Here is a 13,744-nt window from a genome sequence, read left to right as displayed (position 1 = left end):
CATATATATGTATATGTATATATATGTATATGTATATATATATATGTATATATATGTATATATACATATATATGTATATGTATATATATGTATATATATATATATACGTATATATATGTATATACATATATACATATATACATGTATATATATATAAACACTTGGTCACATATTGTTTGGACATTTAAAGGAGAAACTCCATTTAGGAAATTAATCATTTTTGGTCAATATATTGGTAATTAAACATTGAAACCTACTGATGAAAAGAAAAATAACTCGTATTTTCTGGAATGACAAATATAGTTATGGATTCTTTTTCTAAATGTTATTAATTTATTTAAGTACTATGAACAGGAATCAAGCTGTTACTGCTCACACAGGATGTTAGCTGCATTGTTTTTGGAGGGGGGGACTGAGACAGTGTCTCTGGATAATCTATTGACCTCACTGTGGTTTTTAAAAGGACTTTCTTTGATATAAAGTAGTCCCGAGGGAGACTATTCACCTGTGAGGTCTGGATTATCGGGAGTAACGGGGACGTTTTTTTTAAGTAACTTTTCTTTGCTGTGAGAAAAAACAAACTGGATTTATTTCACCACAAGTGTGTATTGAGGTGGCGGCATATCAAAAACAGCTGGGCAAGCAAAACCAAAAGTATAAGCAGACGAACATGTGTTCATGTCATTTGGCTGCGCTGACTCAATACCATTTAATAAGGGCCACTACAGTTAATCATTAAGTCTAAATAATTTAGAAAAATGCCCAGCTTCTCCGTCCAAAGGTCCAAAAGATTACATTTACAAGTATTTAGAAGTTAAACAAGCCAATATCTTTATCTGAATGATCAAAACTAATTGACTAATCGTTTCAGCAGTATTCTTACACTGTTTGGTTTGATTTGTATTTCTTGTGAATCAGTCTGAACATTGTTTCGCCCCATCAGCTTTGTTCTACTCTCCACTTTTAGTTTTTTTGCAGCAACAAGATTTAATTTTTGTGAGTTTTAAAATTTGTATGCAAATGATCTCATGCATGTCTGTTCTTCCTGGTCATTATTTATACTGTTGTGACAATGATGGAACCTAAGAATAAAGATGGTTGGATACCTGCATTTGTCACCAGATGGAACAACAATGTGAAAGCGACGGGAGAGACCCAACATGGCCGACACCTGGTCACACAAGAGAAGACGACGTAATCCTTAAGTCAATGAGGAATTTTAATTTGTGCTACACATTTGAACAAATCACAAAAACATTTAAAAATACATATACTTCTCTATTTCCAGAATGTTTACGTATTGACGGTAGCTATTTTTACATATAGCAAAATATTTTTTCTTTTCTCCAAAATCCGAAAAAATGCCTTCTAAATTGCTGTCATTTAGCAGATAGAGCAGCATACAATCATTACGCATCTTTTTTTTGTTTTTTATTTTCCTAAATGTGCAACAACAATCACTGAAATCTTTTGCAAAGTGGGCTAAAAATGAGGCCTGAGCGAGGACATTCAGAAAAGCTAGAGGCAGAGTGAGAATGAGATTTGGGGTGGGGTGGGGGAGGGAGAAAGTGCTGAAAAATGTCTAAGGAGGGCGATGTCTGTTACAGGAATTGCTAAAAGCTTGATGCCTCTGTAGAGACTGCAAAGACAAACTGCTCACTGAGGAGAGGTAGATTGGGAGAAAGGTTAGTGTATTTCAGGGGAATTGAAAGCAAAAGAGTCGAGTAGAAAATATGTGAGAAGTACCGTACAGAGAGAACGAAAACAAGACGAGAGCTGTTGAAATCTGTGGTCATGGGTTGGTCCCGCCCCTTCCCCTCATAAAACTGATGCAACAAAACTGTCACCGTTGTAGTGTCGCCGATCACGTTCTGTTAATGAAGTGCTGTGTTAACGATCTAAAAAAAAAAGGTAAAGCTTTCTAAAGGTTAAAATAAAATGACAAAATGTAGAAATATTTAAGGCTTTAAGGATTATTACAATGCTTTCCTGTGCTAACACAAACAAAACTGTACGCACAGGCTGTTCCATTTCTCCTTTTACCACTACTGAAACGAGAAACAAATTAAAACAATCAGTTTGTCTACATTAGGTTAGCTCCACTTCAATAAACTCCAAATAGTTGCCGCTTTTTTTTTTTTTGCCCTTCTCTGCTGTCCGATCACCCGGATCCTCTTGAATCCGAGGACATTCACACCGATGAAAAAAAACTGCAAAGTCCGTGTTTGTTGTTCCTGGTTTTCCTCCCAAAAAACAAAACCCATTCCTCTCCGTTTGTGCTGTACAGAGAAGGCAAAGAAGGATAGACACCTCACATTCTGGGCCTTATTAATATATTTTCTTTTATTAAGAGAATCTTTTTCAGTAAGAATAGCCTCATGAAGAGTACAATCATATTCTTAACAGTCTCCCAAGCCCTATTAGTGGTCTGGGTATACGCAGCTAAGTCCTCCCTGTCCACTATTGTGTCAAGATACACAATATATCGACTCCGATCGTCACAGTTTCTTCTAGAAATGCCGGCCATTTCAAATCTCTGAACACACATTCCCTGGTTTTTTTAATCAGGCAATGACTATTCAGAAGTGCAGGAGTTCTTTGGCCTGAGAGTGACAGTAAGTGATGCATCTCCTCCGTCGACGAGAGGAAAGGTTGTATCTGAGATATTATCCAACATTCACATTGTAAAAGTAGTGCTGAAATGATTGTAAAATGCATAATGCTCTTATAAGCTTAATATCCGTACTTGTGTGGTCAGTGAGCGATGGATTACATTAAAAAAGACTGTAAAGCTGAAAAAGTCCTGAAAGATTTACTTGCTTTTTAAATTCAGAATGTAATTGAAAGTTTTGAATCTATTTCCGACCAAAAAAATGTGTTCCTTAGAATTGAATTCCCTTCTGTCGAGAGAGGCTGCCTGTACATTTGTTTGGGCCGTGGCGGCTGCAGTCATATCAAATGAGTATAAAAGGCAAAGCAGTTAGGGGACCGTCGGGAGGCTGTCCGTTGGGTACCTGGTTAGAGGCCCCGGGCTTTTACTTCCTTGGGTCGTGGGTTTGTGACGTCATGGCCACGATGACGGGCTGCTGAGCAGGCGTGACTTGATGCCGAGCAGGTTCGGTCCCGCCCTCGTCCTCCATCTTCGGCCGCTTGGCCCGGGGCTCAGCTAAAGTTTCTGCACTGGGCTGTCTACTCACCAGCACTGGAGGGGAGCTGGAGGCCTGGGCAGCCAGGATCTGGAGAGGACTGCTCAGGCCTGGAAGAGAATAAAGAGAATAAACAAAGTAAGGTGAAGTAACTATCTGGATGCCTGAATCCCCATCTTTCATTTTTCTATTTTAATTTATTGGTTTTTAGTTTTACAGATAAGTCCAATGCAAATCATTTTTTATGAAAGTGTTATAGCATATATACACACACACACACACACTACTCGATGTTTGTTTTTTACATCTTGTAAAATACGACACAGACTTTTTATATATTTTTGTTAAATAGTATATTATGACACAATATACTATGAGATTTATTAAGTCATACTATATAATGCCTTTAACATTTTGTGACATGCTTCGCTGACGTTTTATGATTTTCTTTTTCTGTTTTCCAAACTACATTATGTCGTAAATTTGACATTTTATACTCTGCACTGTGCCTTTTTTTCAACATTATACTATTATGTTTTTATTACTTTTTTTAAACGTTTGTAACAAGTACACGGTGACTTCTTTTATGACGTTTTTAGTCATACTATACTCAAGATTTTATGACTGACAGTCTATACATGACCTTTTTATGGCATATTATACTGTGACTTTTTGTCACATACTGTACTACAACTTCTTATATATTATGACTTTTTTAGACCTTTTTTGACAACACCATTACTTTTAACGCCATTTTCAAGACATACTATATCATGACATTATTTCTGGAATACTATGACTTTTTATTATATTTTGATGACATACTTTACTGTGACTTTTTATATTTATCATCCTGAGTTGTCAATGATTGCTGAAAAATCTTACCAGATGCATTGCCAAGACTGGTTGCTGTGGCAACAGCGGTGTGTTTGCCATTCTGAGTAACAGGACGAACAGGAAGCTGATGTAAACCGAGGACCAGGTTTCGCCCATCCCCACCCTGCACTACACTGTCCACGGTCTGGATCACTCGCTCTCTGGTCAGCTGGGCTTCTGATGGAAACACAAACGCACAACCACCATGTAAAGAAAAGCAGCACTGGACCCAAAGGTGCGAGTGCACTTCCTAGAGAGATTCCGGTGGCTGTACCTCTGAGCTCAATGTTGCCCTCTGCTCCTCCAACAGAGGGGGCGCTGTACCCATTAGGAGGGTTGGAAGATGGAGGGGCGCTGGTGACCACCCGCACCATGGTGCTAGAGGACTGAGTGGGGTTCTGGAGGATGTGGAGGGGCTGGATTTGGCCGCCGCCACCACCTGGAACGAAAGCGAGGGCTTTCCCCTGGCCTGTCAGGTGAGCGGGTGCAGCCATGATGACATGCTGACCACTGACTGGAGATCCTACGCAGAGACACAAACAACCATTTCACCTGTTCAGTAGGGGATGTGAAAGCCTTCATGTGTGCGTTTTGTGAAAGCTTACCTGGGGCACTCTGAGAATACCTATACTCGGGTACAGATGCCAGTTTGTTAGCCAGCAGTTCGTGGTGTTCGTGGGAGATAGGAGAGCCCTCTCTACTCATACATTCAGGAGTCTGCAGCCCGCTAGATGGAGGAGAAAGAAGTCCCTGGTGGGTTGGGGATGCAGGAGCACTCCTGAAAAAAAGAAGGAAGAGGGGGAAGAGAGACAGAAGCAAAAGGAGAAAGACCAAAGAAATCAATGAATACATCAAGAACTTCTTATAACACAGAGCTCCCTGACTGCCAGTGCCTGCTGCTGAATGTATTGACCTAGAAGTCAGACTTACTTTGTTCTATCCAATCAAATGATAGCAAGGAGCAGAGAGAATGGAGAAGGGGTTAACAGTCTAATCAGAAGCGACTGAGCCTGTGTGTGTGTGTGTGTGTGTGTACCCATGCAGCTGAAGGCCTCAGGTGATCAACGTACCTCGAAGAGAGCGGTCCGAACGGCGTCCTGAAGCAAGCCACCCCTCTTTGCCGTCTTTTCCTGAAGGCTTGCTCCACTAACTTGCTCTCAGAAGCAGAATCTACCCGCCAAAAACTGCCCTTCCCGGGCTCATCCTGAGAACGGGCCACTTTGAGAAAGTAGCGGTTGAGAGACAGGTTGTGTCTTATTGAGTTCTGCAGGAGCAGGCAAAGCACATTGTTTTGTCACACAGATCAATATCAATTTGAAAGAATTTCTCACAGAAGCCTAAAGCTGAGGTTTATCCTCGCTGTAGTGCAGCCGGCACTAGGAATTTTTGGAACTACGCGTGCGCAAACATTCACAGATGAAATGAATACCGTCTAGGGATTTCACAGAGAAGGCGAGTTTGTTTTTAAATTCTTTAGAAACCGGAGATCTTAAAAATATTGACATTTGAGTAAATATTTTGCCAGCCAAATCAGATTGTGTACAGGATACTCAACCTTTGTTTCTTTCTAACTGTAATGCATTTCATACTTCTTTCTCTCTTGACTCCCATTATCGGCTTGCGTCTTCACAGTACATTTTGTTTGTAAGCCCTCTCGCGTTCTGGAGAATAATACAACGAACCGCACGTTGAGCACAAACGCATGCGTGCTCGGCGCTTGTGCTTCAGTGCCACGCGCGAGTATAACGACAGCTTAAACATGACGAATATTTTAGGACACAATTTCTACCTGCCAGCCCTTGTCTGCAGTGCGGTAGTAGGGGTAGTGTTTGGTGATATGGGCGTAGATGCCACTGAGAGTCAGCTGTTTGTCCGGGGCAGAAGAGATGGCCTGGACGATCAGCTGTGCGTAGGAATAAGGTGGCTTGGACTCGTCCTAAACAAAAAAAAAAAGGCAAAGGTATTAATATCCAGACACCATCAAGCCCATATTGTACAAGAAACCCCTTTGAAAGTTACAATTCTCAATGATGTACTCCGTTAACTTATTTTGATGTTACTGGGTCTTCACCTTGGGGCTGTCTCCACCGGCCGACTCCCCCCGCTGCTCACTTCCCCCACCTCTCTGCTCGACAATGCTTCGCCTCTGCTCAGAAACAGCCTTGGCAGCGTATTCAGCCGCTAACTGGAGGTCGGAGGTCACGTTACGTCCATACGAGCGATACCCTGATGACCCGGCCCCTCGTGGACTAACCGGACAGGAGTTAGGAACACTGGAGATGAGAGGAAGGAGTCTGTCAACAGAGTCTCACCCGGGTAGACCTTTGGAACGTCCAGCAGACGTGTTTTATAATTGTCATCCTGAAGCCTCCAATTCAATACAAATCACATTCTGAAACGTCCCTTTGTCACCCCGACACAAAGCCCAAATTAGTGATAGAAACTCCTAGAATAAACCGTTACACAAACATACAGAAAACTACAAACTTGTTATGAAATCTGGCTAATACTGCACTCATGTCAAATAAAGAAAATAAAAACACTTATCGGTATTTTCTGTAAATCTTAAATCGGATGCAAAAAATAAATAGACAAATAAAAATCCACAAAGACATTCTGTCTTTCTAATTGTCTTATAATAATTGTACTGTAATTTGAAAGATGAAGTGCCGTTTTAAACTAAAATAGAATGAAAATTGGTATTTTGAATATAATCCTTTCAGCATATGATGACAGACAGACACACACACACACACACAGAAGCTACATTTGGAAAAAATGATAACAGCTCAGATCCGGGGCGTTCTTAACACATCATAAAACACACAGCATTGAGAAAAATACTCAAAAGTACGTTAATGATTACGGTAACTAGGTTTTATCTGGTGCTGTTGAGAGACACAACACAAGGAAAACCCAGTGACTTATACAACACACACCTGCTTCTGTTAGTGAAGTAAACACTGGTTTCTCGGAGAGTCTGTGTGCTTTGATTTGCCTTTAGCAACAGAGAGCCGAAGATACAGAGATAGTAACACACACACACACACACACACGATATGTTTGTGTTTTTTGGCTGGGGAAACTAGGCTGCAGACTCTGTTTTGCAAGTCACTTTGTAAGCTCAGCTTTGAAAAAGGAATGACGGCAACAAGAAACTTCTAATGTTGCTCAAGTTTTCTTAAGGCTGTAGAATATGATGTGTAGGCGGAACTTCTCTGCAGCACAACAATAGTTATTATATAGTTATTAATAGTTATTTCATGTTGTATTTTGACACATTTTGCCTCCTGCGATTTGGAAATTGCAGGCCATATTGCGACGTTGACACATTGTTGAATCATTGTTCAGCCCTAATATCAAAACAGGATTGTGTCTCTGAATCTATATCCATAAATTTAATTAAAAGCCATGTGTGCCACCACGACTGAGAAAAGGTTTGTCTTTGCTTTCCTCTGACGCTGTTAAAACAACAGCTCTGCATGTGTACATGACCGGGGCAGATGAATGTTACTGTATACAGTTCATTTCAGTTGCCAAACAGGAAAGGTGACTCTTACCACCCTGTGAAGAGACACCGTTGGTGTTTAAGTGGAGGCATGTGCTTTTACACAATCCTCGTCTTCTGTTGTATGTACTGTATGTGGATACTGTCAAGGAAGGTGGCACAACAACACGCCCGAAAAAAGGCCACAGTGAGAGTGGTGGAGAGCTGTCTGAGCGAGCGTCTCCACTCTACACTGCGAGTGCGTTGTGTTTGTCCATGTGCGAGAGAACAGGAGCTGAGGGCTGAGTGGGGGCTCTGAAAAGGAAACCGCGAATGGACGGAAAAAATGGCCTACAGCCAAAACAATCTGCCCGACAGCCAATCACACGCCTCGAAGCTGCAGCCATTCCATATAAGGCAGGCACACACAAGCTGACATTGGTGGGGACGTGTGATGCAGAGACCATTAAAGGCCACCAGAGGGCACAATCAGCACCAGCATGCTTTGCCAGTAGCACATGCTGTGTACATTTATAGAGCAGTGATTTTCAAACATGTGCCATCACGGCTTTTTAGAGTGCAGGTTTCCACCACCACGGAAACACTGCAGCAGCTGATGAATACTCCTTCAACCAGACAGGATATTATCAGTGAAAGTGGGCTGATGTGGTTTGTGGTTGGTGAAAACAGTGCAGGCCTGTGGGTCACAATTGGACAAATAACCAAAGGAAACAAAGCCTCACGTGTTTGCAGTTGCTTACGCATGAATAAACATGTACGGACCCCGAGACGAGGGAAGAAAGTAAACCTCTTGTGTACTGCGATAGACCTAAAACACTTATTGTATGATCTATCACACCACATGCAAAGACACAACCGAGTCATAAAATGCTGCTTTTTAAATAGATTTTCAGTCAAGGTGTCAAAATAGAATATACTGATGTTTGCTTGATAGAGAAAATCTAAGCAGGATGATTGAATTGGTATTATGGCTGCAACAGTATTAGTAGATTGCTGATTATAATTTCCAGCATGATGTCATCAGATTGTCAGTTTACCATCATAATGAAAAGGAAATCAGCTAATCCTCAAAATGAAGGAGCGGTAATCAGAGAGTGTTTGGTGTTTTTCTTAAACTGAACAGTTGTTTACAAGGAACAGCTTCCAAATAGTTTATAAGTAAGAAACACTGACCCCTCCTGCCAAATCTGGTCTATATTTATGAAATGTGTACATCAGATAACATGCTGTGTTTGCATTCATCAGTGTAAACCTGGTGTTGTTCATATGATCGTGTGTGTCTGCGGGTCTCTTCTTACCTGAGGGTGCCTGTGGGCGAGGGCAGCGGCGAGCCAAAAGCCCTGATGTGCTCTTCATGCTGCTGCATTGTGGGAATGCTGATTTTGAGGGGTGAAATGTGGGGCAGGAGCTGGCGGGGGGGAAGAGAGGCCTGATCCCTCTCTCTGTGCTCCTCCGGCTGCAGGAGTGACATGAACTGGATCTTGATGACTGTACTGGGAAAACGAAACACACACCTAGAGAGCAGGACGGCCGGAGGGAGAGATGGTGGGAGACACGACAGACAGACACAAAGACAGATTAGTGCATTGACTCCTATACAATTTAACATATTTCATTATAATCTGAAGCTTTGAATCATATCACATGACTTAACTCAGCAGATGGAATTTGCCCAGTTGTACGTTAAAATTTCCATTTTTCTGAGCACTTTACCGATTTCATTGTCTCAAGACTCAAACTTATTGAGGTCTGGACAACTCTCTCAATAAAAGCAAGGATCAGTCAGGACCAAGTTAGTTCAACCCTAAACCAAAAAAAAGGTTAAAATAACTATATGTGTGAGGGATTGACTCTAGAACCGTAGTAACTAATGCAAGTAGTTTTAATGTTTCCTAGCAGGTTTAGGCAGCAAGGTTGCATTATCACTGAAGTTAAGTCTTTGTGACTGCAACAGTCCTATCATTTGTGTCTTTAAGCAATAAACTGAATCCCTACTAATTCTAGGGGAGCTGAGCTCAGGCTAAGACCTCCCTGCAGAGACAAACAAATGACAAAAAAACAAACATCAACACAGGACCACAAAGATTTTGTAAGCAGTTTCAGACAGTTAAACCAGTTTCAGACAGTTAAACCAGTTTCAGACAGTTAAACCAGTCTGTGTTCCATCGTTTCTCTATAATTTGACTTTTGCAGCTGCTTGTCCAATACTGGACCCATGTACAGTTTGCTCACAGCTGTCTCTGCCGAGAACAGGCCCTCCTCAACAAGTGGCTGTCCATGCAAGAAGGGCTCTAGTGAGAGAGGACAAAGACTTGTGGCAACTCTTAAGGAGCTTCAGGGTCCCACAGATGAGACTGAAGAGATTTTGCATACAACATTGTTTTGCTTAATTCCTTCAACAGTCCCAGCTGTATGCCAGGGTAGCTAAGAGAAAACCACTGTTCAAAGAACTCACATGACAATTTGAATAGTGTTCTGTGTGAGGGACTGAGACAAAGTGGAAAAAAAGTTTAAAAGGAGGTCTTTACGGAATTCAGAGCAAATCTATGATTGAGAGATTGTATCCACACGGTTCTCAACATGGCGATGGCTAAGACAGCTGCTAAAAGCAAACGAAGCTAAGAGAACAAACAGTGCAAACAATGACAACAGGGCTGAGAGCCAACAGTGTTGAACTGGGGGCTGGCGAGTTGGCGTTAGACTTCCGCAAGGCCATCAGTCAGGACGGCGTTATCAGTGGTAACTAAAATGCACTATAAACGGACAACTACATAAACAAAGCACAGAGAAGCTCGGAGTACAACACACACACAGAGGGAATGAGACATATTCTGAATGTCACACAGAGAACCTTTTAATGGGACCACAATTTTTGCAATCATACTGGCCCTCGAAACACATCATGCCCTACATCATAGCCAGCTGTGTGAATACTTCACCACTGCAAGCTATTGAAGGCTTGAAAGGTAAGAGGGTTGGTAAAATGGAACAAAATGCAAAAACAGAGACAAAGAAAATCTGCGTCAGCCTAAAGGAGTACTATGACTTAGGAGAACAATTGTACAGCAAGGCAATGACCCCAAACAATAGGGAAAACCTATACATAAATAATAACAATGTTAATGTCTTCAGACATCAGCCCAATCTGAAATTTGAGACAGGAGACACAGGGTCCTGGTGACACTGGACAGAGCTTGAGAAGTTCTGTAAAGAAAACTAATAATTGGCAGTCTCCAGATGACTTGAAGGGGGCGAATACAAGCAACTGTTTTGTGTTGTGATCAAGTTTCACTCCCAACAATCTGAAGACATTAGCTGATATTAACATATATCAGTGTGCTAATTAATCCATTGTGTTTCAAAGCTGTAAAATAATATAATTTATAACTCCTGTGAATGTACCAGGATAACTAAAATGACAAATTCATTGCACTCTTCTCCATTTGAAGAGGGTTCAGACTTAGCTCAACACAGTTTCCCAGCTAGCTTTGTAATCCTGTGAACATGGCTGTGTTGGATATGGCCGTGTTGGATATGGCCTTGGTTTTTGAGTCCTGTGTTTACTCCATGTGCTCCTGCAAAGAGGATGTCATTTCAGTTTATACTTCCTGTCCAATGCTAGACACGCCCCCAAACAGCCCTGACAACCAATCAGAGAGGATAACACCCCCCCCCCCCCCTTCCGTGATTGACACACACACAAAGTCAAAGCTTTCAGTTTGAGATTGCCACCGAATTAAACGAACCAGCGAAGGCAAAATATTTTGTCTCGACAGTGGTGCAGTTGAGAGTAAAACAATATTTAAAAAAAAAAAAAACATTTCAAGTTTCAATACAAAACAAACAGACTATTGCTTACACGACTCGTGAACGGAGGGGTGCGTTTGTTTACATAGAGGTTAACGTGACGGCGATCGGTTGGCTAGCAGCTTCACAACTAGCCAACATTGAAGCTCACATAATCACCCTGAAACTGTTACGACTTATACCTACAGACTCGTGAGACTAAACGTTCGGCTACTTTAGAAAGTCCAGATCTACCACAATATGACAACACAACTACCTGCAACAAATCATAGGAACCTTGTGTTTTTTTAACATTTGTTAACTAACTGTTAGGTTTTGCTTATCGGTAGGCCAAATGAAGCTAAGTTTGCTAACGGCTAAGACAAGCTAGCTAGGTTAATTCACTGGTTTACAAAGTGGAGTAAAAGGTTTCCTGGAGGGGGTCCCACAGACGGATACAAAAATAAAATAATTTAACAGCCAGGTGGACACATATTAGCGTGTTACGTTACAGCTTCCCTGACCAAACAAAGTACACTTAAACTGAAGCTACACCGGATCGGACCAAATCAAACCGCTCTCATTAGGGGTGTCATGACTAACTTTGTACCCGTGTCCGAATGAGTCTCCGGTTTGTCAGTTTTAATAAGGAGAACATGATACATTTGTAAAGCTACGTATATCGGCAAAAACAATTAAGAATTATTCAGTTAACTATGTGTTCACAAAGCCCACATACAATTCTATAGATTTTGTTTTTAATAAATGTTTAATCAGCCGCCCGGTGTCCACTAAAGGGGGGGGGGGGGGACTTTAAAGGGGACACCAAATATGTCAAGACTGTCTCTGAGGCTGTTTGTCCAACAGTAGCTAGGTCAATGCTTACGTTGAACAGTAAAGTTTGGGTAGCCCAGCAAACAACCACACTCCGTGTTACCATAATTAGCCTGTTGGTAGCGGCTATGCTAACACTCACTCTCTGGGTAGCGACAGCGGCGGCGCCCCTCTCCGCTGGAACACCCCGTCAACGAACACGCCATTCTTGCCCAAGCACCGGAGGGAGAAACAGTTCGCCTCGTCGTATGTGATCTGCAGGTGTCGCCTGGAAATGAAGCTCGAGTGACCCATGTTGATGTCCACGGAGCCATGAGACGAGTTCCGGCCTATGGTGACCGTCCTCTGGCGCATCACAAACTCAAAGTCCCGGCCCTCGAGTCTGGCCAGGGCCTGAGGAGGACAAGCGAGGCGCATGGGGAACATCCCGGCGTCGGTGCGGGCTTCCATCATCGGAGGACCCAAAAGGGAGAGCGAGGGCTGGTGATAGGAGTGCGAGGTCACCGCGACGCGCACGGGACTGCATGGTGCCGACTGTAAAGCAAGCAGGGCTCGCGCTCCGGTGTCTTCCCGGTAGTCTGCCATCTTCTTTCAGGAGGGTCAACACACGCACACACACACTTTACTTCTCTCGCACACACAAAGTTGCAACGTGAGAGTTTTCGGCCAGGGCACTTGTTCGCTCCGTGGCTGTCGGAACAACATGGGGTGCAAGAACGGGACTGGAGCCACCGCAGGAACGGGACTGGTGCTGCGTTCAGGACCTCTTCGTAAAACATTTAAACTAAAATCCGTCTGCTTAATCCCCAGATGAACAGATTTTTAAGGCTGTCCATGAAGTAGATTTAGGGGATAATTATTATTTGCATAGCATATTTTAAACACTGACGTAATAAATTGCTTTATCTGAGGCAAATAAATATAAGAGCAATATTTAAAAACACAATGAAGAAGAAAATAAGATGGAATAAACCGAGAAAAAAACAAAATAGACAAATATAAGAGATACCAAAACGGACTGGTACAGTGCAGCGGTATGTTGCCTTAAACTCATGTAATTTTACAATTGGAGGAAATCCATGTCAGGCAATGGTATTTAAAAAAACCTGTTGGACTAATTATGTTTACATCAGAAGTATAAACTTACATTTCCGCTCACTGACACGGAATCACAAACAAACATTTAAAAAGTGAATGCAGGTTCTCTTTCCTGAACACCACATCTGGGCACCTCTGCCGATAGGCTGCAGGTATTGTCGTCACACCAGGAAACTGCAGGTTGTGTTCAGTAGTATCTCAAGATGTATCTGCTGTGTTATTATTCAGAACTGCTCATTCAATACAGTCTTTTACTGTCGTGTCCTTCCTGGATTGCATGTCTGAATGAATCTAAATCGGTGCAAATGGTTCCGTGAATTAAACAAAAATTAAAATCAATGGATAAATTACACAAATTACAAAAAGACACTGAAACATACCCAAGGGGATTACGGTTCATTATGTTGTTATTTCAACCTAAAGTGTGGACGCCTAACCAAGGTACCTCAAAATGGTGCATTTAATTGACAGATCACAGATGTCAGCAGATATAACC

At 42.1% G+C, this 13,744-nt stretch overlaps 1 protein-coding gene across 2 annotated transcripts; it reads right to left on the bottom strand.

The window, feature by feature from the left end:
• Positions 1-1,232: 1,232 nt before the first annotated feature.
• On the bottom strand, positions 1,233-12,833 carry foxk1 (forkhead box K1). 2 transcript variants are annotated; one of them, XM_079279529.1, is made up of 10 exons: positions 12,293-12,833; positions 8,829-9,044; positions 6,094-6,295; positions 5,812-5,958; positions 5,093-5,286; positions 4,628-4,800; positions 4,297-4,545; positions 4,032-4,199; positions 3,015-3,256; positions 1,233-2,279 (listed from the first exon to the last, which is right to left on the bottom strand). In XM_079279529.1, exons 1-9 carry the CDS (start codon positions 12,733-12,735, stop codon positions 3,036-3,038), a joined length of 2,013 nt encoding a protein of 670 aa, XP_079135655.1. In that variant the 5' UTR covers positions 12,736-12,833; the 3' UTR covers positions 1,233-2,279; positions 3,015-3,035. The 2 variants fall into 2 exon arrangements, with proteins under 2 accessions (XP_079135655.1, XP_079135654.1); XM_079279528.1 differs by having other exon boundaries at positions 1,233-3,256.
• Positions 12,834-13,744: the final 911 nt, after the last annotated feature.

The sequence above is a fragment of the Melanostigma gelatinosum genome (assembly GCF_949748355.1).
Source record: "Melanostigma gelatinosum genome assembly, chromosome: 11".
NCBI classification, from domain to species: Eukaryota; Metazoa; Chordata; class Actinopteri; order Perciformes; family Zoarcidae; genus Melanostigma; species Melanostigma gelatinosum.
The sequence above is the reverse complement of the archived record's forward strand: the minus strand, read 5'-3'. Positions and strand labels throughout refer to the sequence as shown.

Coding starts and splice junctions, on each gene's coding strand:
- foxk1 (XM_079279528.1), bottom strand. CDS start 12,735: ATGGCAGACTACCGGGAAGACACCGGAGCGCGAGCCCTGCTTGCTTTA. Junction 5,959..6,093: donor CCGGTGGAGACAGCCCCAAG/GTGAAGACCCAG, acceptor TTTTTTGTTTAG/GACGAGTCCAAGCCACCTTA. Junction 5,287..5,811: donor CTGCAGACAAGGGCTGGCAG/GTAGAAATTGTG, acceptor CTGCTCCTGCAG/AACTCAATAAGACACAACCT.